General features: G+C 44.8%; 1 protein-coding gene across 1 annotated transcript; it reads right to left on the minus strand.

Annotated features, from left to right (window-relative positions):
• Positions 1–4,398: 4,398 nt before the first annotated feature.
• On the minus strand, positions 4,399–7,099 carry SOWAHD (sosondowah ankyrin repeat domain family member D). Its single transcript, XM_037159978.2, has one exon. It carries the CDS (start codon positions 6,646–6,648, stop codon positions 5,689–5,691), a length of 960 nt encoding a protein of 319 aa, XP_037015873.2. The 5' UTR covers positions 6,649–7,099; the 3' UTR covers positions 4,399–5,688.
• Between the last annotated feature and the right edge of the window lie 18,296 nt (positions 7,100–25,395).

The raw sequence follows: 25,395 nt of genomic DNA on the forward strand, positions 1-25,395 counted from the left end.
TGACGGCACAAATGCGGGCTTTTCCAGTTTCAGCTGGAGCAGAGTGAGGAAGGGTGAGCAGGGAAGGGATAGATACTTTGCAGGCCAGGGAAGGGATGAAATAACTTAGGGAGAGAATATAGAGTGAAGAGAAAAGTTTCTGGGAATTCAGCCTGATAAACACCAGGAATGAAAACTGTAGGAGGTCATAGAAGACTAGAGAAGAGAGTTTCAAGGAGGAAAGAGTAGCCGATATTGGCCAGTGAGGCCAAGAACTGAACTAACATAAGGACTGGAATTTGGCAGATGGGAGGTCAGCATGGGAGACCTTTGAGGAGGAATCAATTGCACTGGGATGATGGAGGCAGAAACCAGAATGCATACATAGAGTTGAGGGGTGATTAAGAGGTGAGGAAAGCTCCCTGGCTGGCATAGCTCAGTGGATTGAGCACGGATGGGCCTGTGAACCAAGGGGTTGCCAGTTCGATTCCCAGTCTAGGGCACATGCCCGGGTTGCAGGCCAGGTCCCCAGTAAGGGGCACGTCAGAGGCAACCACACATGGATGTTTCTCTCCCTCTCTTTCTCCCTCCCTTCCCCTCTCTCTAAAAATAAATAAATGAAGTCTTTAAAAAAGAGATGAGGAAAGCCTTGGCCAGTGGCTCAGTTGGTTAGAGTGTCCTCCCAGTATGCCAAGCGCAGGTCTGATGCTCAGTCTGAGCACATACAGTAATCAACCAATGAGTGCATAAATAAGTGGAACAACAAATTGATGTTTCATCTTGACCAGTGTGGCTGAGTGGGTTGGGTGTCATCCCACAGACTGAAATATCGCCAGTTCAATTCCCAGTTTCCTTTCAGGGCACGTGCCTGGGGTGTGGGCCAGGTCCCTGGTTGGGGACTTGAAAGAGGCGACCGATTGCTGTTTTTCTCACACATCCATGTTTCTCTCTCTCTCTCTCTCTCCTTCCCTTCCCCTCTCTAAAAACGAACAAATAAAAGTGATGTTTCCCTCTCTCCCTTCCTCTCTCTAAAATCAATAAAAAACAAAATGTAAAGAGTTGGCCTGTTTGTCACCCAAAAAGCCTGCCTCCTAGTAGGCACTCAATAAATGTTATTGCACTAAACTAAACTAAACTAAACTGAGGGTGAGCTTGAAGATACAGGACAGAGGAGATGGGGCTGAGAGTATGAGTTATATCTTGAAAGGAGACAGGCGTGCTCATTCATTAAAATGAACTGGATAGAGGGAAGACAAAGGTGGACCAAGTGTGGAATGTAGGGCTTGTTGGCTGGAATGGGACAAAGACCTTTCCACAGATAATGGTATCAGGAGACACAGAACTTGTATGCTTTTATTCTCTTCAGAGGATTTCAGGTTTAGCTCTGACTCTAGTTTATGACTTTGTCTGGGAACAATATGTAACCTATTTACTATCTGACATGCACTTTTTAAGTTGCCGCTTTTACCTCTGTGGGCTGAGAATAAGGAAATGCAGCTTGTTACAATCATGTCTAAAGTAAAAGAATGTAGCTTGTGATGAACACTAATCAGCAAAGGAACCAGCATCTCCGGTGAGGAACAGCCACTTATCAGGCTCAGAGAGAAAATAACTTGCAATCGGTTTGGACACATTTTATTTTATTTATTTATTTTTAAAAAATATTTTATTTGTTTATTTTTCGAGAGAGGGGAAGGGAAGGAGAAAGAGTGGGAGAGAAGCATCAGTGTGTGGTTGCCTCTCATGAGTCCCCTGCTGGGAACTGGCCTGCAACCCAGGCATGTGCCCTGACTAGGAATCAAACTTCAATACTCTGGTTCGCAGGCCTGCACTCAATCCACTGGGCTACGCCAGCCAGGGTTTGTGGACACATTTTAGAGATGGGATAATAGAGTAATCTCGAGATTCCTCCCGCACTATGCTAGCAGGTAAAATAGCTTCACCACAACAGCCTGATGAGCATGTTTCAATTCTTTCAAACAATAGCTGTCATTTCCTATATCCTACGTGTCCTGAAGCAGTACTAGGTGTTGCCCTTATCCCCAATCCTTAGGACAAACCTCAAGCAAGATTGTATTGTTCCCATTTTGTCGATAAGAAAATTGCAACTCAGAGTGATTTGCTCAATGCCCTTCACTAGTCAGTAGTCGGGACGGAACCCAGGTTAGGCTGAGAGCTTCCCTCCACACCAGTGGTTTTGAATTTTGCTCCTGGGGTCACTGCGTGGACTGTCCGTCCAAGGCAGAGGCACAGTGTGCAGAGCTTGAGACCCAGTTTCAACCCGAGCAGCTCTACATTGGTCAGTTTTACATATGGGGCTTCAAGGTCAGGTCAGCTTTATTAGAGCAAAGGCTACGGAGAAGAAAAGAAGTTTGAAAGCCACTGACCTCCCATAGGCCTTTGAACTTCTCAGCTGAAGTATGACTTTTCTGGAAGGTTTTTTTTTTTTCTCAGAAACACTGCTTGTGTGATGCGTTTTCCCCAAGTTGTCTCCCCTGGCACATCCATCCTCTACTAGATTGGCAGAGTGATTTTTCTCAAATGTCATGCTACTCCTCTTGGAAAACTATGGCTCTCAGCTACCTTTAGATGAAAAATCGATGTTCCTTTTTTAGCATGACCTGGGACCCTTAGTGATGTGGACCCCCACTGACTTCTCCAGCTTTGCCATTTAATTACTCCCTAGCTTCCACCTTCTGGCCAAACAGGCTGCCTTACATTTCCTGATACGTGTTGTACCCGCCCATACACACTCCAGTGGCTCTTCCAGGGGGCCCCTTCCCCTTCTCAACTGACCATCTCCCGCTCACCCTTGCCGCAGATCGGGAATTACCTTCCTCCCTGAAAGCATTTCCGGCACCTTTCAGCCTCCGTCAGGCCCCACCCTCTGAGCAGCACCCCACCCCTCATGTTTACAAGTCACAGCCCTGCTTCTGTCTCCTTTTAGTTTTATTTTTTTTAAAGGAATGAGAGGATTTTTTTCAGATTTTATTTATTTATTTATTTATTTATTTATTTATTTATTTATTTATTTATTTCCAGAGAGAAGGCAAAGGGAGGAAGAGAGAAACATCAGTGTATGGTTGCCCCTGAAGGACCCCCACTGGGGACCTGGCCTGAAACCCAGGCATGTGCCCTGACTGGGAACTGAATTGGTGACCCTTTAGTTCGCATGTTGGCACTCAATCCACCAGCCCGGGCTCCTTTTATTTGTTATTTTTTTGAAGATTTTGTTTATTTTTAGACATAGGGGAAGGGAGGGAGAGAGGGAGAGGAACACTGATGTGAGAGAAACATCAGTCTCTGAGACAAACATCAATCAGTTGCTTGTTGCATGCCCCCGAACTGGGGACCAAACGCACAACCCAGGTGTGTGCCCTGAGTGGGAATTGAACTTGCAACCTTTCACTTTTGGGATGACACCCAACCAACTGAGCCACATCAGTCAGCGGTCTGTCTCCTTTTCTTGCCTGCATGCCACACTAGAATGCAGATTCGCATCATCTGCTTAACTCCATTTTGCTCCCCTGGAAAGTTTCTCAGGGAATTTGTACTTTCTCTCGGGGTAAGCATACCAGCCTTGCCTCGAAAAGCATACCAGAAATGCCAATGGCTTGAAGTTAGGCATGGAGAGTTTTCAGCCTGGGAGTTCATCCTCTGCAGCCAAACCTCAATCTTACATGGAGGAGGTAGGCTAGGCAATATCACATGATGAGAAAAATCTGTGGGGAAGAATAGCTGACTACTAGGAAAAAAAAAAAACTATAGAAAGCTGCTTTCAAATTTTCTAGCTGACTTGGTTTTCATTTTGGAAAGACTAAGGCGCATACTGGTCTCAGTCCCCCAAATCTGCTAACAGTTAAGATGCTTAGGTTCAAACCTTGCCTATGAAGAGGTGAATACTGTTATAAGTGCCATTTGAATGTTGGGTAAAGGCACACAACAATCTTGTCTTCAAGCCAGGAACCTGCAGACTCAGCCATGTGGCAGGAAGGCCCTAGTCCTGCCCTGGCATCCTTCACCAAGCCCAACCCACCTTGGCAGCTGTCAAGGGGGAGGTTGTGGAGCAGAAACCTCAGTCTTGCATCAGTTAGCCGATTGGCACCTATAAAATGGGCAGAAAAAGTTCAGAGGGGTTATGCCAGCTGCTGTTGCCAAATGCCAGAAAGCGAGGAACTGCTCACCCTCTCCACTTCAAACATTGGTGTTCATTAGCAAGAAGAAGTAAATGCTATATTACATTGTATAAATATTTTAAGGTGTAGTTCCTAGAGGCATGGGACAGGCCGAAAACATCAATAGGAAGGGTTTGGATAATTTCATGGATGAGAAGAATCTAATGGGTTATTAAGGGAAGGTGGGATTGTTTCAGGGCACAGAGCGGGTAATAAAAAAAGGCAAATAGGCCCACCAGAAAGCTGGACGGATGGGCTCAAAGTGGTGTTTCTGTACTCTGTGATGACTTGATTGCTCCCTGGTGCTCACGGACTGAGATGGGAGGGCGGCAGACACAAGACTCCATTGCAAGGGCTGCCCAGGCCTCCAGGGATACAGCACTATTTTAAAAATACACCGTTCTCTAAGGCAGCCCGGAGTTCTAACCTCCAACTGCTTTCCCCACCTTTCAGTTGGAGTCAGCCGCCCTTTATTCTTCTGCATTCATACTGCTTCTAAATGGGAACAATTTTCCAAACTACAACCTACATATTAAGTGTAATTAAAAAAACACAAACAAATGCTGACAATTAAAGCCCTATCTCAGAACAAAAATGCCAGTGGGGGTGTCTCATTGGGAGACTCCTGCCCTGGTGTCTCAGGGCAGGAGTCTGGGTAAATGACATGACTCGCCACAAAATATCAGAACTGTGCCTTTGGAGGCTTTCCCCTTTTACCACCCTTCTTCCCCCCTACGAACAGCTCTTCTAGGAGAACTGGATCAGACCTAGACGCTTAAGGGCCCAATAGACAAACTGCGGGTCTGAGCTTCAAGATGTAAGTAGCTCTGCCATTTGCTCTGAGAATGATGTCCACGGCCTGCCCTGGATCACTAGCTCCTGGCCATGGGTGGGGGACTTCTTCCCTGCAAATGTAGGAAACTTCCCCCTTGGAGGTTAATAAAAAAAATAGCTTAAAGGACAGCTTTGTCATGTGAAAAGAAAACAAATCGCATTTTAATGTGCTTAAGAAGTCATCAGTGATACATTTGAAAAGGTACCAGTGAGGCCCAGTTGTCTCAGGAACAGGGAACCAGGGTCGCTGCCTCTGGCGGCACTAAATGACCCATTAACGGCTAAGTCAAGCCTGCAGTTAGGCGCTTCCTTTCCATCAATGGTTTACAGTTTTAACTCATTTTTTCTAGCAAATGTTTCCTAAGAAGCCAGTACTTCTGCCAGGTAAACGGCTACTGGAAGCCTAACTTTCCTTCTACCAAGCAGGACCAAGCTCCTGCCCCTAACTCCAACTCTTCTGGGGATTGGGGTGCCAGGACAGGTTTGTCTTCGCTCTGTCTCAGTTGGGTCGGGGGCTGGTCCCCGGGTGTCCCGGTCTTTGGCTGCAGAAGACCTGAGACAGACCCGAGATAGTCCGCTCTTTGCAGACCCAGCACAGTTGGCTGCATCTGAGGCACCACCCCCTCAGTGGAACCTTGGACAGCCCCAGACCGAGGCCTTGTCATGGTGTCGCAGACCTGCGCTCAGGTCTAAGTTGTCCTCAACGGTCCTGGAAGAAGGGGAACATCTGGCGAAAAAAGCCTTGAATTTGCGCCACTCGATTGCCCGTGGAGTCCTTCTCCTTGCCGTGTAACGCCGTTTCTCTCGCCGTTGTCTCCACAGCGGTCGCGCCCACTGCGTTCACAGTCCTTCGCGGCGTCCAGGAGGCAGTGGCGCCGCTACTGTTGTTGTTGGCGTTGTTTCTCTCACTGCCTTGGTCTATCTCCCATTGCTCGGCCCCCGATAGCTCCCTTAGGGTCCAGGGCGCGTCGGGTCCCAGGTAATGACAGGCCCGGTGGCCACTGTGGTCACGGCGTGTGGGATCAGCCCCCAAGGCGCCCACCAGCACTTTGATGACCATGTGGTGGCCCTGAAGGGCCGCCAGGTGAAGGGGCGTGAGGCCGCCACTCCCTGGGGCGCTCACGTCCAGGCGCATCCCCCGGCTCTGGGCGAAGTCGTGCACCAGGATGAGCTCCTCGTGGCGCCCGTGCTTGGCCAGCCAGTGCAGCACCGAGTAGCCGGTGATCGGGTCACCCCGGAGGAGCAGTCCAGGATCGGCTTCCAGGAGCTCCCGCAGCACCTCAAAGCGGCCTTCAGCGGCAGCCAGTATCCACGCGTGTTCCCGGGGCTCTAGGCACAGCCTGCTGCTGCCCGCTGCATTCGGCCCACCCGGGGACCGCTCCTCCGCGCGCTCCTCTGACTGCCACCCGGTGGGAGTTCCCCCCTGCAGCCCCAGCAGCTCCCGCAGAGCTCCCCGCCGGCGTCCCGAGCCGGCTCCGGAGTACTTCAGCGAGCCGTGGAAGGGGAGCTCCCTGGAGGCGGCGGCGCTGCCCGAGTACCTGGCCAGGCTGCGGTAGTCCACACTTAAGGGGCGGGGCTGCGGGACGCTCCGCAGACTTTGAGCGCTCGGTGCCGGAGAGGCCTTGGTCGCAGAGATCACTGCCACTCTGGGCTCGGCCATGGTCCTGCAGCTCCACCGCCGCGGTCCGCGTTTCTAGCTTTGGAGGCCCTTCCCGGGCCCCACTAGGAGAGGAACTGGCGCTGGGGAAGGAAGCGGCTTGAGCAATTGGGCTCCAAGGGAGGGAGGGAGGGAGGGAGCAAGTGAGGGGAGGAGAGGGGAGGGAAGGAGACAGCAAAGGAGCGGAGGGAGGGCCCCGGTGCTGGCGAGGGGGGTGTGGAGGGGTGGGAGCTCCTGCTGAGTCCCAAGACGAGCTTGTCTCCCGCACACGGGATAAAGCCGCAGCCTCCTCCACCTAGGTCGCGGGCAGCCCCGCCCCAGTTGGCCAGGTGAGCTGGGCAGCCCCGCCTCCCGGCTGGCAAGGGCAGGAGTCCAGCGGGCCTGGGGAAAGGCTGCAACCGGCCCCTAACGCTGGGAGCAGACCAGCAGCAGTTCTCCGCATCCTTGCAGCTGCAGAGATGAAGAAGCTCCTGGGCGCCCCCTCCCCGGCGGGCTGAGCTCGGCTTGCCAACCTAGGTTCCTAGGCCACTCGCTCCTCGCCCCCTTCCTTCGTCTGTCCCTCTTATCTCCTCAGGAGTCTCCCTGTACTTTGTCCCCGAGCAGCCTTTGTCCCGCGCCTAGCTTTCACGGAGGCGGCCTGACTGCCCTATGTGACGCGAGTTCACCTGCTCTGCCCTTTGTGCAGCCTAGACCCTTCCCGCAGCACCCCGAGCTAGGAGCTACACGGGATTCCTGCAGAAAAACCCAAGACAGAAACCCAGGCAGATCCTCTCCAAGAAACCAAGAAGGGGTATTCCCTTGTCTCCTCTCAGGTCCTTGCTCCAACCTCTTCTCCTCTCCTTTTCAACCTCTCCCACGTTGACTTGAACAAGCAGGTGCAGGTTAATGAGTCAGTGGCCACAGAATGCCATGCCCTTTTCAGAGATGTGTTCTGCTCTCTCCCTCGGGGACCTGCTAATTTCTACAAATTCAGAACTTAAGGACTTTTAAAAGAGGAGGATATTTTATCTCTTTAGACTCCTAATACTGGCTTCCTCTTTGCTCTTTCTTTCCCTCAATAAATGATAGCTTTTGCTTTCTGCGGGTCCCACTCCCATGTTAGGAAGTTCAGTCAGAGAGAAACTGGGAGCCATAGACAATTCTTGAGGCAGAGAGGGACATAGCTATGACTAAGGTGGTATTTAGAAAATGATTATGGGAGAAGCAGAGTCAGGAAGCCAGGAGGCTGTTCCAACAGTGTAGGCCAGAGGGGATGGAGGCTCAGGCCAAGTCAGCCCACTCTACTGGGTCTAACAGTGATAGAAGGTACCAGAAGCTTTTCTGCCTTGGCCCTCAAATATTTGGGACATCCCTAAATATCTTGAGCTTTCCTTCATGACAGTCCATTCGTTTGTAACCCAGTTTTGAACATTTTCTATGCGCCAGACACTGTGGTAAATGCAACATTTTTAATCTTCACAATGACCTCAAGAGCTACATATCATTATGATCCTCACTTTGCAGAGAGGTTAGGCCACTTGCCCAAGGTCACCCAGCAGGAAGTGGCAGAGCAGGTCTGTGTGACACCAGAGTCTTTGTTCTGGCACTGACGTACTGATATTCAAGCCACGCTTATTGGCTGCAAATCACTCACACAAACCCCAAGTTTCAGCCAAAGGGATGGACCTGTCCTAACCTGAGTACATCTTAACTTTCCCTCCTCTACCTAGAATGTCCTCTCTCACAGCTTCCATCTAGCGAATTTCTTCTTCCTGTCCTTCAGGTTGGCCTCAATTTCCACCTTTTCCAGTAAAGCTGCTTCCAATGACCCCAGCCCAGAGTGATCCTTCTTCCTCACCCAATCATCTGTTTGTATTACTGCCTTGGCATCCGGCACAGACTGCCTTATGTTGTATTTCTCTCCCCTTGCTTTGACATGCCAATTAAACTCTAAACTCATTGATGACTCTGTCACAGTATACTTGTGCACCTAGTACGTGTGCAAGAAATATTTGTTATCTTGTTCTGGTTTGACAGCCTGAGAAAATGTGATTGTGTATATGTGTGGTGGGGAGCATTGTGTGTGTGTGTGTGTGTGTGTGTGTGTGTTTGGTGAGGTGCGTCTGCAGCTAGAACCTTGACACCTACCCCCATATTCCTGCCTTGGACGCCAAAAGCAAGTCATAGATTTGGTCGATTCATTAAAAAAGTAATAGCGATCAGTAGTTTATTCACTGAACTTACTAGCCAAAGCCACCTCTTGGCCTTTGCTGACTCCTCAGAGACCAGGCCCAGGCCCAGAGCGGGCCCCAAGCTTTCAGGCTTTCATTTTCAAAATGAACCCTGACTGACAAGCAGTTACTTCCGTTGCTCTGGAAACTCCCCTCCACAACCCCAAATCTGTAAACACTAAACCACACACATGCAACACACTTCCAGAATATGCAAACAGCTGCAGCAATATTTTGAAAATCGAAATGCCAACATGGAGAACGCAGGATGGAAGAATGCTTGGGCTATTAATTTTCCTCACCAGTAAGCAGGCATTTCCCTTCCCTATCAGCACTTAATAATATATCTGGTTCATAGACTGCAAAGGCAGTTGCTTGACCAGTACCACAGACCCACAACACACGTGCCCCCTTCCTTAACTCTGTTGCCAGAGACCAAAGCCACAGTGCCTTCCTAGCAACTGATTTAATCTTTTCTTGGCAAGTGCTTCCTACCCTAGGCTACCAGCTGCATACAGAGTTCCCCAGAATCCTAGCACCCATCTCTGTTTCAGTAGAGAGGGTATCTGGAATCAGATACCTGGGAGTGGGGTAGATATAAGATATTTGCACTTGAAATGGTGGTGCCTAGTGTCTTTTCCAAATGGCAGTGTCTCTAAGGTATTTAGATGTTTGTTTTCAGACCCTGGACTGTTTGAACTAGAAGAGATCTTAATGCTCCATTGGTCAGTTCTTCATTTTCCAGATGAGGTTTAATTAACTGTCAGAGAGGGTGGCAAGAAGCAGAGGAACTTAAAGCTGAAGTGTTGGGTGTACATTGAAAATCAATCTTTTTTATTAAAGATTGTATTTATTTATTTTTAGACAGAGGGGAAGGGAGGGAGAAAGAGAGGGAGAGAAACATCAATGTGCGGTTGTGTCTCACACACCCCCAAAGTGGGGGAACTGGCTTGCAACCCATGCATGTGCCCTGACTGGGAATTGAACCAGCGACCCTTTGGTTCACAGGCGCATGCACAATCCACTGAGCCACACCAGCCACAATCAGTCCTGATGAAGAGAAAGCAGCTCAGAAATCTTATTGGAAGTCAGTGAGGAATCATAATTGTTCTGCAAAAAATTAATTTACATGTAGCTTTTCAGGAACATAGTCCTGTGGGGAAAACAAAAGGCACACGTGCCTTTAGCTTTCAGTGGAGTTTGTCAATGGGACTTATGGATCCAGAAAAATCCAGGGATGAAGAAGACAAGGGCGGAATATGGGAAGTAATGAGTTTCAGGCTTTCGTATAACCTGCACTACTGGAGGGAACAGGGAACATTCTTGAAGTTCCAGATATAAAAGATAAACTTTCCTTCTTCCAAAGACCTGTGCTGACAGCATCACATGATTCTCAGTCAGAGAGCAGGCCATGAGAAGGCTTCTTTCCCACTGAGCAACGGAGTGTGTAGCTGTGAGTCTATAAGTATGTGTGTGTGTGATAGCACGTTTCAGTGTGTGTGCATGCACGCACACTGCCAGATGTCACTGTCTGTAGTTATCCTATTCTCCTTTCCAAGTGCCAAGGCTTTACATAAAAAAAAACCTTATGAAAGGTTTACCATTGTGAATATCTTTCATGTTTAATAAATACTTAAAAAATTATTTCCTAATACTTTGGAATTACCTTTTCCCCCAGTCCTTCAGTAAAGTGTGGTGTATTTTTTAGGAAAAAAAGTTTTGATCTTACTTTGGGAGCTAAGTAAGATTGCAATAATAGAGGTGGCAGGACCAAGTTGACATCTGTGAACCAAGATACCAGGGTTTCTCAAAATGATTAAGGAGAAAGGTGTGCAGGGAGCAGAAAGAAATATTCAGGCCTGACATGCCAAAGATCTGGATGCAATGGCTTAGCTAGCATCCAAGTGTGAAGCATGGGCCCTGAAGTGTGACTAGAAAATAGTTTCTATTACACATTTTATTGAGACTGCTATGAAAGAATGTCAAGTCCTGGAAAAGACCTAAAGTATTACCACATGGAGACACACGAGGGCGCTCTAAGCAACTAGAGATTGAGAACACGGGAGAGTTGGCACAGATTTCAGCATAGGAGAAAAGCCCTTGCAAACCGTTTGTTAATGTGAATTCAGGGTTTTTTGTTTGTTGGTTGGTTTTTGTTTTTTAAATTCTGTAACTTTTTAAAAAGATTTTTATTATTTATTTATTTATCTTTAGAGGGGAAGGGAAGGAGAGAGGTAGAGAAATATCAATGTATGGTTGCCTCTCGTGTGTCCCCTAATGGGAACTGGCCTGCAACTCAGGCATGTGCCCTGACTGGGAATAAGACCATGATCCTTTGGTTCGCAGGCCCAAGCTCAATCCACTGAGCTACACCAGTCAGGGCTGAATTCAGGTTTTTAACCAGGATGGGGCTGCTCACCATTGGCCCTTAGATAGATTCAAGGAAGGAGGTACTAGCATCAGGGGTTGTGGTGAGGAGGCCAGGGCGTCATCTTGAAGAGGATATGGGACTTCCGGCCAAGATGGAGGCGTAGGTGGAAACACTGTGCCTCCGTGCACAACCAAGTTTGAAGACAATAAAGTTTTAGTAACAAAAATGCAACCAAAACACAGAAAATTGAACTGTACGGAAGTCCAACAACAATAAACTATTCAGCCAGACCGGTAAGAGGGACAGAGTCAGTGGCTGGCCGAGCGGGGTCGGGCAGGAAACAGCAGTGGAACAACAGGTGCGCGGGTGGTAGTTGGCAGATCCCAGGTGTGGGGTGGCAATGGGTGGACCCAGTCGGGGCGTAAGGCAGCTGGCTGACTGCGGTCACACATTTGCGTGCAGATAAACCAGGAAAAAAAAAACGATCCATGAGACAGACTGCGTGAACCAGGGCCCCAGCGTCAGGAATTAAAGCCTAAAAGCACCAATTGAAAAAAACTTTCGGAGGTTGAGGTGCCAGGAGAAGCTCCCAGGCTCACTGAGAGTTTGTTGGAGAGACCCACAGGGTCCCGGAGGGTGCACAGGCCCACACACCCAGGAACAAGCACTAGAAGGGCCCAATTTGCTTGGGAGAAGCAGCAGAGGGCACCAAAATTCGACAGAGAGCGTGGAACTAGTGCCATTGCCCCTCTCTGACCCCGCCCCCACATATAGCGTCACAATCCGGTGACTGGGTTGCCCCACCTGGTGAACACCTAGGGCTCCATCCCTCATACCTAACAGGTGGGAACAGACCAAGACATTATGGCTCAAGAAGAACAGTTCAAAGCCCCAGAGCCAATACTTCTGAGTGACCAGGAGATAGCCAACCTATCAGATGCACAGTTCAAAACACTGGTGATCAGGATGCTCACAGAACTGGTTGATTTTAGTCACAAATTAGAGGAACATATGAAGGCTAAACTAAACGAAATGAATGGAAATGCACAGGCAACCAATAGTGATGGAAAGGAAACTGGGACTCAAATGAATGGAGTGGACCAGAAGGAAGAAAGAAATGACCAAACAGAAAAGAATGAAGAAAGGAGAATTCAAAAAAAAATGAGGAGAGGCTTAGGAACCTCCAGGACATCTTTAAACATTCCAACATCTGAATTATAGGAGTACCATAAGAGGAAGAGGAACAGCAACAAGTGGAAAAGTTATTTGAATTAATAATAAAGGAGAACTTTCCAAATCTGGCAAAGGAAATAGACTTCCAGGAAGTCCAGGAAGCTCAGAGAGTCCCAAAGAAGTTGGACCCAAGAAGGAACACACCAAGGCACATCATCATTATATTAGCCAAGATTAAAATGAAGGAGAGAATCCTAGAAGCAGCAAGACATAAGGGGACAGTCACCTACAAAGGAATTCCCATCAGACTGTCAGCGGATTTCTCAAAAGAGACCTTACAGGCAAGAAGGGGCTGGAAAGAAGTATTCCAAGTCATGAAATCCAAAGACCTACAACCAAGATTGCTCTACCCAGCAAAACTTTCATTTAGAATGGAAAGGCAGATAAAGTGCTTTTCAGATAAGATCAAGTTCAAGGAGTTCACCATCACCAAGCCCTTATTATATGAAATATTAGAGGGACTTATCTAAGAAAAAGGAGATGAAAAATATGAACAGTGAAAGGACAGGTAACCCACAGTTATTAACAACCACACCTAAAACAAAAGCAAACTAAGAGGACAGCTAAATCAGGAGCAGAACCATAGAAATGAAGATCTCAAGGAGGGTTAGCAACAGGGGAGTGGGAGGAGGAGAAGGGGGGAGAAGGTACAGAAAATAAGTAGCATAGACGGTAGATAGAAAATAGATGGGGGACAAGAATAGTATGGGAAATATAGAATCTAAAGAATTTGAGACACATGGACATAAACTAAAGGGGGGAATGGTAGGGGAGGGGTGTGCAGGGTGAAGGGGAATGAAGGGGGGAATGGGACAACTGTAATGGCATAATCAATAAAATCTATTTTTTAGTGGGGAGCAAGGGGCGGGGGAGGCTGGGATGGGAAAAATAGACAAAAAACTGTACTTGAAAAATAACTAAATAAAATTTAAAATATATATATATTTTAAAAAGAGGATATGAACAATCTGGAGAGAGGAGGATGGTGAGCAGAATGACATGTTTCCACTTTAGTCAAGAAGAGTTGGGACCCATAACATGTAAGGCTTGGAATAATAATCCCTTATGGTTTTTCAAAGTGCTTTTTTATTTTTAAATGACCTCTTTGAGCCAGGTAGCAAGCATGTGAGATAAATAGAAAATACAATATTTACATACAATTCACAGAGATGGCTAAGAGAGGTTAAAGTACTTGCCCAGAGGCACACAGCTGGAAAGTGGTAAAGTAGAGTCTGTGCTTGTGCCTCTATGTCAGTAATTTTCAACCAGTGTGCCACAAGATTTTTAAAATCTGCACTACCTGACTATTTAGTCAGGGGCACTGACCTCTTTCCCTTAGATTGTCAAATAGAAAAATGACAACAGCCAGCACAATAGCCATTTAGTGTTAATCAAAATTATACCTATTTTTGGTCAGATCTGCAAAAAATATATTTTTTGGTGTGCCACAGAATTTTAGTAATTAATGTGTGCCATGAGATAAAAAACGTTGAAACTCACTCCTCTGTGCCATGCTACCTTCTTCATTTGGGTATGATGGTCAGAGACAACTCTCAGCAACACTGGGCAATAAGCACTTGTCCTTGCTGCCTTCTGCCTTCTGTTTCTGATATCCAGATAGCCTGTGACCCAAAATACCCAATGTAACGCTCCTTAATAATAAGGATAACAGCTACCTGCTGGTATTATCTGGCAGGCCCTGTGGCAATCATTAAACACACATTATCAGACATGAAAGTTCATAGTAGCTGTACTCATAATAGACAAATGGTAGAAAGAAACCCAATGTTTATCAGCAGATGAATGAGCAAACAAATTGTGGTATATCATTGCAATGGAAAATTATTTAGTCATAAAAATGAATTAAATAACAATATATACTACCACGTGGATGAATCTTGAAAGCCAGACACAAAACACTGCATATTATATCATTCAATTTATATGGAATATCCAGAAGAGAGAAATACATTAGAGACAGGAAGTAGGTTAGTGGTTGCCTAGGCTGGGAGGTGGGGTGGAAGAAAGAAATGGCTAATGGAGAGTGACTGCTAATGGGCACAGGTTCCTTTGGGGTGTGTAAAAGTGTATCTTTTAGTTTGAAAGTCTTTTAAAATGTTTTTAAATTTACTGGTTGATTTTTTTTTAGAGAGAGGAAGGTTGTTCCACTTAATACATTCACTGGCTGCTTCTTTTTTTAAAAAAAATATTTTATTTATTTATCTTTAGAGGGGAAGGGAAGGAGAGAGGGAGAGAAACATCAATGTATGGTTGCTTTTCGTGCGTCCCCTCCAGGGAACTGGTCCGCAACCCAGGTATGTGCCCTGACTGGGAATCAAACCGCGATTGTCTGGTTCGCAGGCCCGCGCTCAATCCACTGAGCTACACCAGCCAGGGCCACTGGCTGCTTCTTATATGTGCCCTGACTGGGGATTGAACCCACAACATTAGCATAGCAGGATGATGCTCTAACCAACTGAGCTACCTGGCCAGGGATTCATTTGAAACTCTTTTAAGGACTTTGTCACAAAATAGCCAGCTAACTTCTGTGTGGTACCAAAGTGACAAAGGAAGTGTCACTCCCTGTCTTGTTACAAAATATTTTTAAGGTTTTACTGTATATCAGAAGTCTAATTTCTATACCATATTTATTTTTTAAATTTATTTATTTATCTTTAGAAGGGAAGGGAAGGAGAGAGGGAGAGAAATATCAATGTATGGTTGCCTCTCATGCATCCCTCACTGGAAACTGGCCTGCAACCCAGGCATGTGCCCTGACTGGGATAATTTCTACACCATATTGATAAACCCTATTGCACTTTGCATCTATCAGGCTTTGCTCTCTTTGCTTTTATAGCTTGCGAACTTTCGCAGTAGATTTATCTTGAAACCCACCCCCATCTTTTGAAAAATTGCTATCAAAGCACTACTTTGTAGTGTGTTTCCTATTTTTTCTGTAAGACAATTAAAAAAATTAAACCAGTCATTTTGTTCACACTATACCTTCTCCTTTACATCTTTCTTTTAGTAGCTCATAAGAAAGTAGTTCTTTGTGGATGTAATTAAAAGGGAATCTAGCAAATACAAAGGTGGAAAATGTTAGAAACATTTTATCCAGCTGTATATCAAACTTCCCACATTATATCTTTCATTCCAATACTGTTCAATTCTTCAGCAATATTTTCTAGATGCCTTCCAGTAGTATTTGCTGAAAAAGAAATGGATTTTGGTTTGTCACCAGACTATTTCACATGGATTTATTATGACCATTTTTTACCATGATAAGAAAGGCAAGTGTTGTCCCAAAGGGATCTGTGAAATTTGTTTTTATTTATTTAGTAAGGAACTTCAGACGAAGCTTTAAACATGCATCTGGACATTTAGTGAGATTTAGTAAAGTACTGCATTGCAAATCACATAAGGTTAAATATTACTGAAAATAGTAAATGTTTATCTTTATGTTCGGCATGCGTAGTTTTTAATGTAAACATAGAAAATTATGATATAGTCCTGGCTGGTGTAGCTCAGTGAACTGAGCACAGGCTCTGAACCAAAGGGTTGCCAGTTTGATTTCCAGTCAGAGCACATGCCTGGGTTGCGGGCCAGGTCCCCAAGGGGGCCATGTGAGAGGCGACCACGCATTGATGTTTCTCTAACTTTTCCTCCTTCCTTTCCTCTGAAATTAAATAAAAGTTAAAAAATTAAAAAATTATGATATAGGGTGGGCTTGGATGGGAGAAATAGACAAAAAACTGTACTTGAAAAATAACTAAATAAAAAAATATGAAAAAAAATTATGATATATATACAGGGACTTCTACCCAAGTTGGAGGCATTGGTAGATACATGTTGCTTCCTCACACAACCAAAAGGACAATAACAAATATGAAAACAAAAAATAAACAGAACTTCCAGAAGATCAAACTGTATGGAAGTCCAATAACCAAGGAGTTAATTGGAGGGGTGGAGATGGGCAGCCAGGGCAGAGAGGACACTTGGCAAAGTGGGGTTGGCAGACCAGGCAGGTGAGGTACTGGCTGGTGGACTGGGCATTCCCACATTTGCATTCCCACATGCGTTCCTCCCTAAACTGGAGAGAGAGACAGACTACACAACCCAGGGTTCCAGCATGGGGAAATGAAGCCTCAAAATCGCTGGCTGTTAAAAAACTGTGGATGTTGCAGTGGCAGGAGAAACTCTCAGCCTCACAGGAGAGTTAATTGGAGAGACTCACAGGGTCCTAGAACATACACAAATCCATCCACCCAGGATCCAGCACCAGGAGGGCCCAATTTGCTTGTGGGTAGCATGGTAAGTGAGTGAAAGCCAGCTGAGAGCCAAGCAAACAGTATTGTCCCCTGTCTGGCCCCACCCCCACAGGCAGTGTCCACATGAGTTGGCCTGCCCTGGCGAATACCTAACGCTCTGCTTCTTGAAATGTTAACAGGCTCCTGAGACAAAAACATATGGCTCAAATGAAAGAACAGATCAGAGCTCCAAAAATAGAACTGAGTGATGAAGAGATAGCCAACCTATCACATGCAAACTTCAAAACACTGGTAATCAGGATGCTCACAGAAATGATTGAGTATGGTCAAGGAATGAAGGACAAAGTGAAGACTATGCAAAGTGAAATAAAGAAAAAATACACAGGGAACCAACAGTGAAGGAAAGAAACCAGTACTCAAATTGATGATTTGGAGCAAAAGGAAGAAATAAACTTTCAACCAGAACAGAATGAAGAAACAAGAACTGTAAAAAAGTAAGGAGAGGCTTAGGAACCTCCCGGACATCTTTAAACATTCCAACATCCAGATTATAGGGGTACCAGAAGGGAAATAGGAACAGCAACAAGTGGAAACCTTATTTGAACAAATAATAAAGGAGAACTTCCCCAGTTTGGCAAAGGAAATAGACTTCCAGGATGTCCAAGACACTCAGAGAGTCCCAAAGAAGTTGGATCCAAGGAAGCACAAACCAAGGCACATCATAATTACATTACCCAAGATTAAAGATTAGGAGAGAATCTTGAAAGATTCTCAGCAAGAGAAAAGGGGACAGTTACCTACAAAGGCATTCCCATAAGTCTAGCAGATGATTCTCAAAAGAAACCTCGCAGGAAGGAAGGGATTGGAGAGAAATATTCCAAGTCATGGAAGTCAAGGACCTCCATCCAAGATGACTCTATCCAACAAAGCTCTCATTTAGAATGAAAGGGCAGATAAAGTGCTTCCCAGATAAGGTCAAGTTCAAGGAGTTCATCACCACCAAGCCCTTATTATATGACATGTCAAAGGGACTTATCTAGGAAAAAGAAGATGATTAAAATTGTGAACAGTAAAATGACAACAAACTCACAACTATCAACAACTGAACCAAAAACAAAACAACCTAAGTAAACAACTACAACAGAAAAAGTATCACAGAAATGGAGATCACATGGAGGGTTATCAGCAGGAAGGGGAAGGGGGAAAATGGGGGGAAACATACAGGGAATAAGAAGCATAAATGGTAGGTACAAAATAGATAGGGGAAGGTTAAGAATAGTATGGGAAATGGAGAAGCCAAAGATCTTATATGTACGACCCATAGACATGAACTAAGGGGGGAAGGGCAGAGAGGAATAGAGGGGAGAAAAAAATTGGACAACTGTAATAGCATAATCAATAAAATATATTTTAAAAATAAAATCAAAATTTTTAAATAGAAAGAGTATCAAAGAATTTCTAGACTTGTTTCAAAATTGCCACAAAAAGCAACCACCATCTTAATTACCATCATAGATCATTAAATATCTATTTTGAGGATGGTTAGATTTTAAAGATCTTGTTAATCATGATTGTTTCATATTATTACTAATTTAAATCACACACTTAAAGTGTGTTATTAACAAGTAGATGTGAATCACAGTTTAAGTAGTTTTTTTAATATTTTCTTTCTTTTTTTGTAGCTTCTTTCTTTTTTAAAAGATTTTATTTATTTGTTTTTAGAGAGAGGAGAAAGGAGAGAGAAAAAGGGGGAGAAACAGTGATTGGTTGCCTTTCTCACACCTTCAATGGGGGGACCTGGCCTGCAACCTAGGCATGTGCCCTGACTGGGAATCAAACTGGCAAACTTTCAGTCTGCACTCCAGCTCTCAATTCACTGAGCTACACCAGCCAGGGCTGTAGCTTCTTTCTTTCTTTTTTTAACTTTTATTTTATTGATTATGCCATTACAGTTGCTCTATTCCCCCCCTTCATTCCCCTCCACCCTGAACACCCCACCCCCACCATTCCCCCCTTTAGTTTAGGTCCACATGTATTAAGTTCTTTAGATTCTATATTTCCCATACTATTCTTGCCCTCCCCCTATCTATTTTCTACCTACCGTCTATGCTACTTATTTTCTGTAGCTTCTCCCCCCTTCTCCTCCTCCCACTCCCCTGTTGCTAACCCTCCATGTGATCTTCATTTCTATGTTCCCACTCATGATCTAGCTGTGCTTTTAGTTTGCTTTTGTTTTAGGTGTGGTTGTTAATAACTATCAGTTTGCTGTCCTTTCACTGTTCATCTTTTTTATCTTCTTTTTTTTAGGTAAGTCCCTTTAACATTTCATATAATAAAGGCTTGGTGATGATGAACTCCTTGAATTTGATCTTATCTGAGAAGCACTTTATCTGCCCTTCCATTCTAAATGAAAGCTTTGCTGGATAGAGTAATCTTGGTTGTAGGTCTTTGGATTTCATGACTTGGAATACTTCTTTCCAGCCCCTTCTTGCCTGTAAGGTCTCTTTAGAGAAATCCGCTGACAGTCTGTTGGGAACTCCTTTGTAGGTGACTGTCCCCTTATCTCTTGCTGCTTCTAGAATTCTCTCCTTTATTTTAATCTTGGCTAATATAATGATTATGTGCCTTGGTGTGTTCCTTCTTGGGTCCAACTTCTTTGGGACTCTCTGAGCTTCCTGGACTTCCTGGAAGTCTATTTCCTTTGCCAGATTGGAGAAATTCTCCTGTATTATTAGTTCAAATAAGTTTTCCACTGGTAGCTGCTCCTTTCCCCCTTCTGGTACCCCTATAATTTGGATGTTGGAGCATTTAAAGATGTCCTGGAGGTTCCTAAGTCTCTCCTCATTTTTTTGAATTCTTGTTTCTTCATATTTTCCGGTTTGGTCATTTTTTCCTTCCTTCTGGTTCACTCCCTTGATTTGAGTCCCAATTTCCTTTTCATCACTATTGGTTTCCTGTGCAATTCTCTTCATTTCAATTAGTTTAGCCTTTATATGTTCCTCTAATTTGTGACTGAAATCAACCAGTTCTGTCAACATCCTGATCACCAGTGTTTTGAAGTGTGCATCTGAAAGTTTTGCTATTTCTTTGTCGCTTAGAGTTATGGGCTCTGGGGCTTTGAGATCTTCTTGAGCCATTTTTGGTGTGTTTGTGCTGTTAAGTGTGAGGAGTGGAGCCTTAAGGGTGGGGCAGGGCCAGCAGGGGGGGTCGCAGGGTTGTGACGCTATATGTGGGGGCGGGGTCACAGCAGGAAATGGCGGTCCTCTCTGCTGCCTCCCATTGCTGGGACCCGCTTGGTCCCATCTCATTGCCCACTCCTTCGCTGGTCTATCTGTGCAGGAATGCGCCACCACAGTCAACCCGCTGCCCTATGCCCTCACCTGATCTGCCAGTCGCTCACTGGGTTGCTCACTGGGTCTGCCCTTTGGAACCCCATGCCTGGGATCTGTGTGCCTGAGTCTGTCTGACCGAGTTTTCCTGTGCAACCCTGCTCCGCCAGCTGCTGGCTTCACCCCTCTTACTGGTCAGGCTGAAGCATTCGTTGTTATCAGACTTCCGAAAAGTTCAATTTTTTTGTGTTCTCGCTGTGTTTTCTGTTGCTAATATTTTGTTGTCTCTAAACTTGGTTGTGTGAGAAAGCATGGCGTCTCCACCTATTCCTCCATCTTGGCGGAAATCTCTGTGTAGCTTATTTCTTATCAACAGTTTGTTCACTGTTGCTTTTACTTTTTCATGGGGCTGGTAAAAAGCTCATACCAGCAATGGGAGACTAGTCAGTTGTGCCACTTTCCTCTTGGCCACTTGTCCTTGTATTCTTCATATTATCTTCATTTAGGCTGTGGTTTATTTGTAGGAAACTTTTCAAGCCACTTTTCCATTCGGGGAGGATTGGTTTAGTTAAAACCAGATGTTATAATCTGTAAATTTGCAACCCAACACAGAAATCACATCATTTTGGGATGGGATAAAAATAAAATGAGAGAATATGGGTCACATTATCAACCCTTTTGTGCTGTGCAATTCCCACTTCTCCTTCAGGATGTCCACCAGTGACCATCTCGCAAATAGATGAAATGAGGGTGCTAGTGTCACCCCATGCCTTGTATACATTACAGTTTAATTTCTTTTATCTTTTTTGTCACAAAATAAATTTAAATGAAAATTCTAATATTTATTTCCCATACCTCAGTGAACCAGCAAATCTTGCCCACTCCACTTTGGAGATTATTGGTTCATTGCATTGGTTGCATTTAAAAAATGAGACAACTGAGGTAATAGCAGGTGACAAGACTTACTCAAGGATGCATAGCTAGTATGTAATGGAGACAGTACTGAAATAGGTCTGTTTGACTCATGTCCATGCTCCTTTTATTAGGACCAGAAGGTTCTCACTGATTCTGAGAAGGTTTCTGGTTTCAGACAGCAAAATGAGGGGAGACTGCTGAATCTTATTCTCCCAGCTGAGGGCATATTTCTCTCCAAATGGTGTATGGCAGAGTAGGACTTAGGACTAGAGGGAGCACATGGACATAATTGAAATCTAACTACCAGTCATTGGGCACTTACTATGTACAAGGCAGACACAGAGCTGAGCACCGGATCCTCCCCACCGCCTTTTGAATTAGCTGAGTGTTATTACCATTTTACAGATGATGAAATGGAGCAGGTGACTGTGCTGCCATTTAGAAGGACTCCTAAATCCGGAATGCATTGTATTGCCTCTAACCCATCTGCCTCACAGACAATATTGTTACAGTCAGCACATGGTAAGAGTTAGCCATGTGCCACGCACTGTACCAACTGTTCTCCATGTATTATATCATTTAATTCTCACAACAGCCTCACAAGAAAGGTACTACAGTACTTTATTTGCGGTTTCACCTTCCGTGATTTCAGCTACTCACAGTCCATTGTGGTCCAAAAATAGTACATGGGTAATTCAAGAAATAAACAATTCATTGGTCTTAAATTGTGTACCATTCTAAGTAGTGTGGTGAAATTCTTGCCATCCTACTCTGTCCCACGCAGGACATGAATCATCCATTTGTTCAGAGTCCTCACATTGCATACACTACCCAACACCTAGTCATTTAGTAGCCCTCTTGGTTATCAGAGAGAGGGAGAGAAAACATTCACATAATTTATTACAGTATATTGTCACAATTGTTTTATTTTATTATTAATTATTGTTTTTGATCTCCCATTGTGCTTAAATGATAAGTTAAACTTTATCATAGGTATGTATAGGAAGAAAGTATAGAATATATAGGATTCAATATTATGTACAGTTTCAGGCATCCACAAAGGGTCTTGGAACATATCCCTACTGAATAAAGGGTAGGGGGCTACTGTATTACACATTATCTTCATTTTATAGATGCAGAAACTGAGGCTCAGAGAGGGCAAGGTCACCTGGCTGCTAGCAAGTGGCAGATCATCCACCAATATGGTATCTCTTCCATCATTGTTTTGGGTAGGACATGGACGGAACGTCAGCAGAGCAAGCCTCTCTTAAGGAGTCCACTATCCATGCTGTTAGCATCCCCTTCCTGAGCAGATTCAGCCCGGAGAGGCCTGGAACGCTGTCAGCCTGTGGACTGCTGCCAGTCCAACAAGGTAAGAAAATAAGTTGAATGTTTAGAAATGTTCATGGAAATTTGATATTGTTGCAGCATCCAAGTGAATGATTCATTTTTGTTATTTTACAAATGTCTGTGTTCATGACAGATTGGAAATTTAAAAAAGAAATGACCTCCTTTTCATGAAGATGTCACTGAACGCAAAAAAGGAAACCCCTGCTTCTCCCAAAGCCAAAGCCAAAACAAAGGCTTTGAAGGCAAAACAAGTGGTGCTGAAAGGTGACCACAGCCATAAAAAATTGATGATCTGCCTTGGCTGGTGTGGCTCAGTGGATTGAGTGCAGGCTGTGAACAAAAGGGTCGCCAGTGGGCCAAGATGGAGGTATAGGTGGAAACACTGTGCCTCCTCCTCACACAACCAAAATTAAGGACAACAAAGATTTAGAAACAAAAACACAACCAGAAAAGACAGAAAACTGAACTGTACCAAAGTCTGACAACCATTCATCCAGACCCATAAGAGGGGCAGAGTCAGCAGCTGGGGGAGAGGTGTCGAGGCAGGAAAAAAAAGTGGCTGGCAGATCCCGGGTGCATGGAGGAAACGAGCAGACCCGGTGAGGTGCACAAGGCAGTTGGTTGACCATGGACACACATTCTTGTGCAGATAAGCCAGACAAAAATGGGCAGCGAGACAGACCGTGCAACCCAGGGCCCCAGCACCAGGAAATAAAGCCTAAATGCACCAATTGGAAACACTTGTGGGGGCTGAGGTGCCGGGAGAGACTCCCAGCCTCACAGGAGAGTTCATTGCAGAGACCCACAGGGTCCTAAAACATAGACAAGCCCACCTACCTGAGAACCAGCAACAGAAGGGCCCAATTTGCTGTGGGAAGTGGCAGAAGGGACTGAAATCCAAGAGAGAGTGGAGCAAGCACCATTGTTCCCTCTCTGACCTTGCCCACACATATAGCATCACAACCCAGCCACTTGGTTGCCCTGCCCTGGTGAACACCTAAGGCTCCACCACTCATACATAACAGGTGTGAACAGACCAAAACATTATGGCTCAAATGGAAGAACAGATCAAAGCCCCAGAGCCAATACTTTTAAGCCACCAAGAGATAACCAACCTATCAGATGCACAGTTCAAAACACTGGTGATCAGGATGCTCACAGAACTGGTTAATTTGGGTCACAAATTAGATGGAAAAATGAAGGCTACATTAAGTGAAGTGAAGGAAAATACACAGGGAACCAATAGTGATGGAAAGAAAACTGGGACTCAAATCAATGGAGTGGACCAGAATGAAGAAAGAAATGACCAAACAGAAAAGAATGAAGAAACAAGAATTCAAAAAAAAAAAAATGAGGAGAGGCTTAGGAACCTCCAGGACATCTTTAAATGCTCCAACATCCGAATTATAGGGGTACCAGAAGGGGAAGAGGAACAGCCACCAGTGGAAAACTTATTTGAACTAATAATAAAGAAGAACTTCCCCAATCTGACAAAGGAAATAGACTTCCAGGAAGTCCAGGAAACTCAGAGAGTCCCAAAGAAGGTGGACCCAAAGAGGAACACAGCGAGGCACATCATAATTACATTAGTCAAGATTAAAATGAAGGAGAGAATTCTAGAAGCAGCAAGAGATAAGAGAATAGTCACCTACAAAGGAGTTCTTATCAGACTTTCAGCTGATTTCTTAAAAGAGACCTTACAGGCAAGAAGGGGCTGGAAAGAAGTATTCCAAGTCATGAAATGCAAGGACCTACATCCAAGATTGCTCTATCCAGCAAAACTTTCATTTAGAATGGAAGGACAGATAAAGTGCTTCTCAGATAAGGTCAAATTCAAGGAGTTCCTCATCACCAAGCCCTCATTATATGAAATATTAAAGGGACTTATCTAAAAAAAAAGGAGTTGAAAAATATGAACAGTGAAAGGACAGCAAACTCACAGTTATTAACCACACCTAAAATTAAAGCAAACTAAGTGGACAGCTAGATCAGGGGCAAAGCCACAGAAATGAAGATCACATGGAGGGTTAGCAACAGGGGAATGGGAGGAGGAGAAGGGGGGAGAAGGTACAGAGAATAAGTAGCATAAATGGTGGGGAGAAAATAGACAGGGGGAGGGCAAGAATAGTGTGGGAAATGTAGAAGCTAAAGAACTTATGACACATGGACATGAACTAAGGGGGGAATGTGGGGGGAAGGGGTGTGCAGGGTGGAGGGGAATGAAGGGGGGAAATAGGACAACTGTAATGGCATAATCAATGAAATATAAAAATAAACAAAACAAAACAAAGGGTTGCCAGTTTGCTTTTCAGTCAGGGTACATGCCTGGGTTAAGGGCCAGCTCCCCAGTGGCAGCTGCATGACAGCAACCATGCATTGATGTTACTCTTTCTTTCTCCTTCCCTTCCCTTCTCTCTAAAAATAAATAAGTAAGCCTTTAAAAACCAAAACAAACAAAAAGATGATCCTCACATCTCTCAAATCCCAAAGGCCATAGACACTGGGCTCCAAAGGTAGCCTAAATACCCCAGGAGAGCACCCCAGGAGAAACAAGCTTGACTAGTATGCCATCATCAAGTTCCCCCTAACCACTGAGTCAGCCATGAAGAACACAGAAGACAGAAACACACTTGTGTTCATTGCGGAGGTCTAGGCCAACAAGCACCAGATCAAATAGGCTGTGAAGAAACTGTGCTATTGATGTGGCCAATGTCAATGTGTTCAGGCCTTGATGGAGAAAAGAAGGCATATGTTTCACTGGCTCCTAACTAGGATGCTTTTGATGTTGCCAACAAAACTGGGATGATCAAAACTGAATCCAGCTGGCTAATTCTAGATATAAAAATTTTTCACTGTAAAAGAAAAAAAAAAAGAATTAACCCATCATTTACCACAGAGAGTTTGAGAAGCACTGGTATAGACAAATCCTGTCTACTCTCCATGCCCATAATGTGTCATTTTGAGGGCAAGAGCGGTCAACTCCAATCCAGAGGAGTGGGAAGCTGGTTTCCCAAGGATTATAGGAATGACTTGATTCACCCCAAGCTGAACCTGATGCCGAGGGTTTGTGAAAG

Source organism: Artibeus jamaicensis, unplaced genomic scaffold (assembly GCF_021234435.1).
Source record: "Artibeus jamaicensis isolate MK-2021 breed Jamaican fruit bat unplaced genomic scaffold, CSHL_Jam_final contig_1686, whole genome shotgun sequence".
NCBI lineage: Eukaryota > Metazoa > Chordata > Mammalia > Chiroptera > Phyllostomidae > Artibeus > Artibeus jamaicensis.

Bases quoted from the DNA above. Each gene is read 5' to 3' on its own strand.
- SOWAHD (XM_037159978.2), bottom strand. From the start codon at position 6,648: ATGGCCGAGCCCAGAGTGGCAGTGATCTCTGCGACCAAGGCCTCTCCG.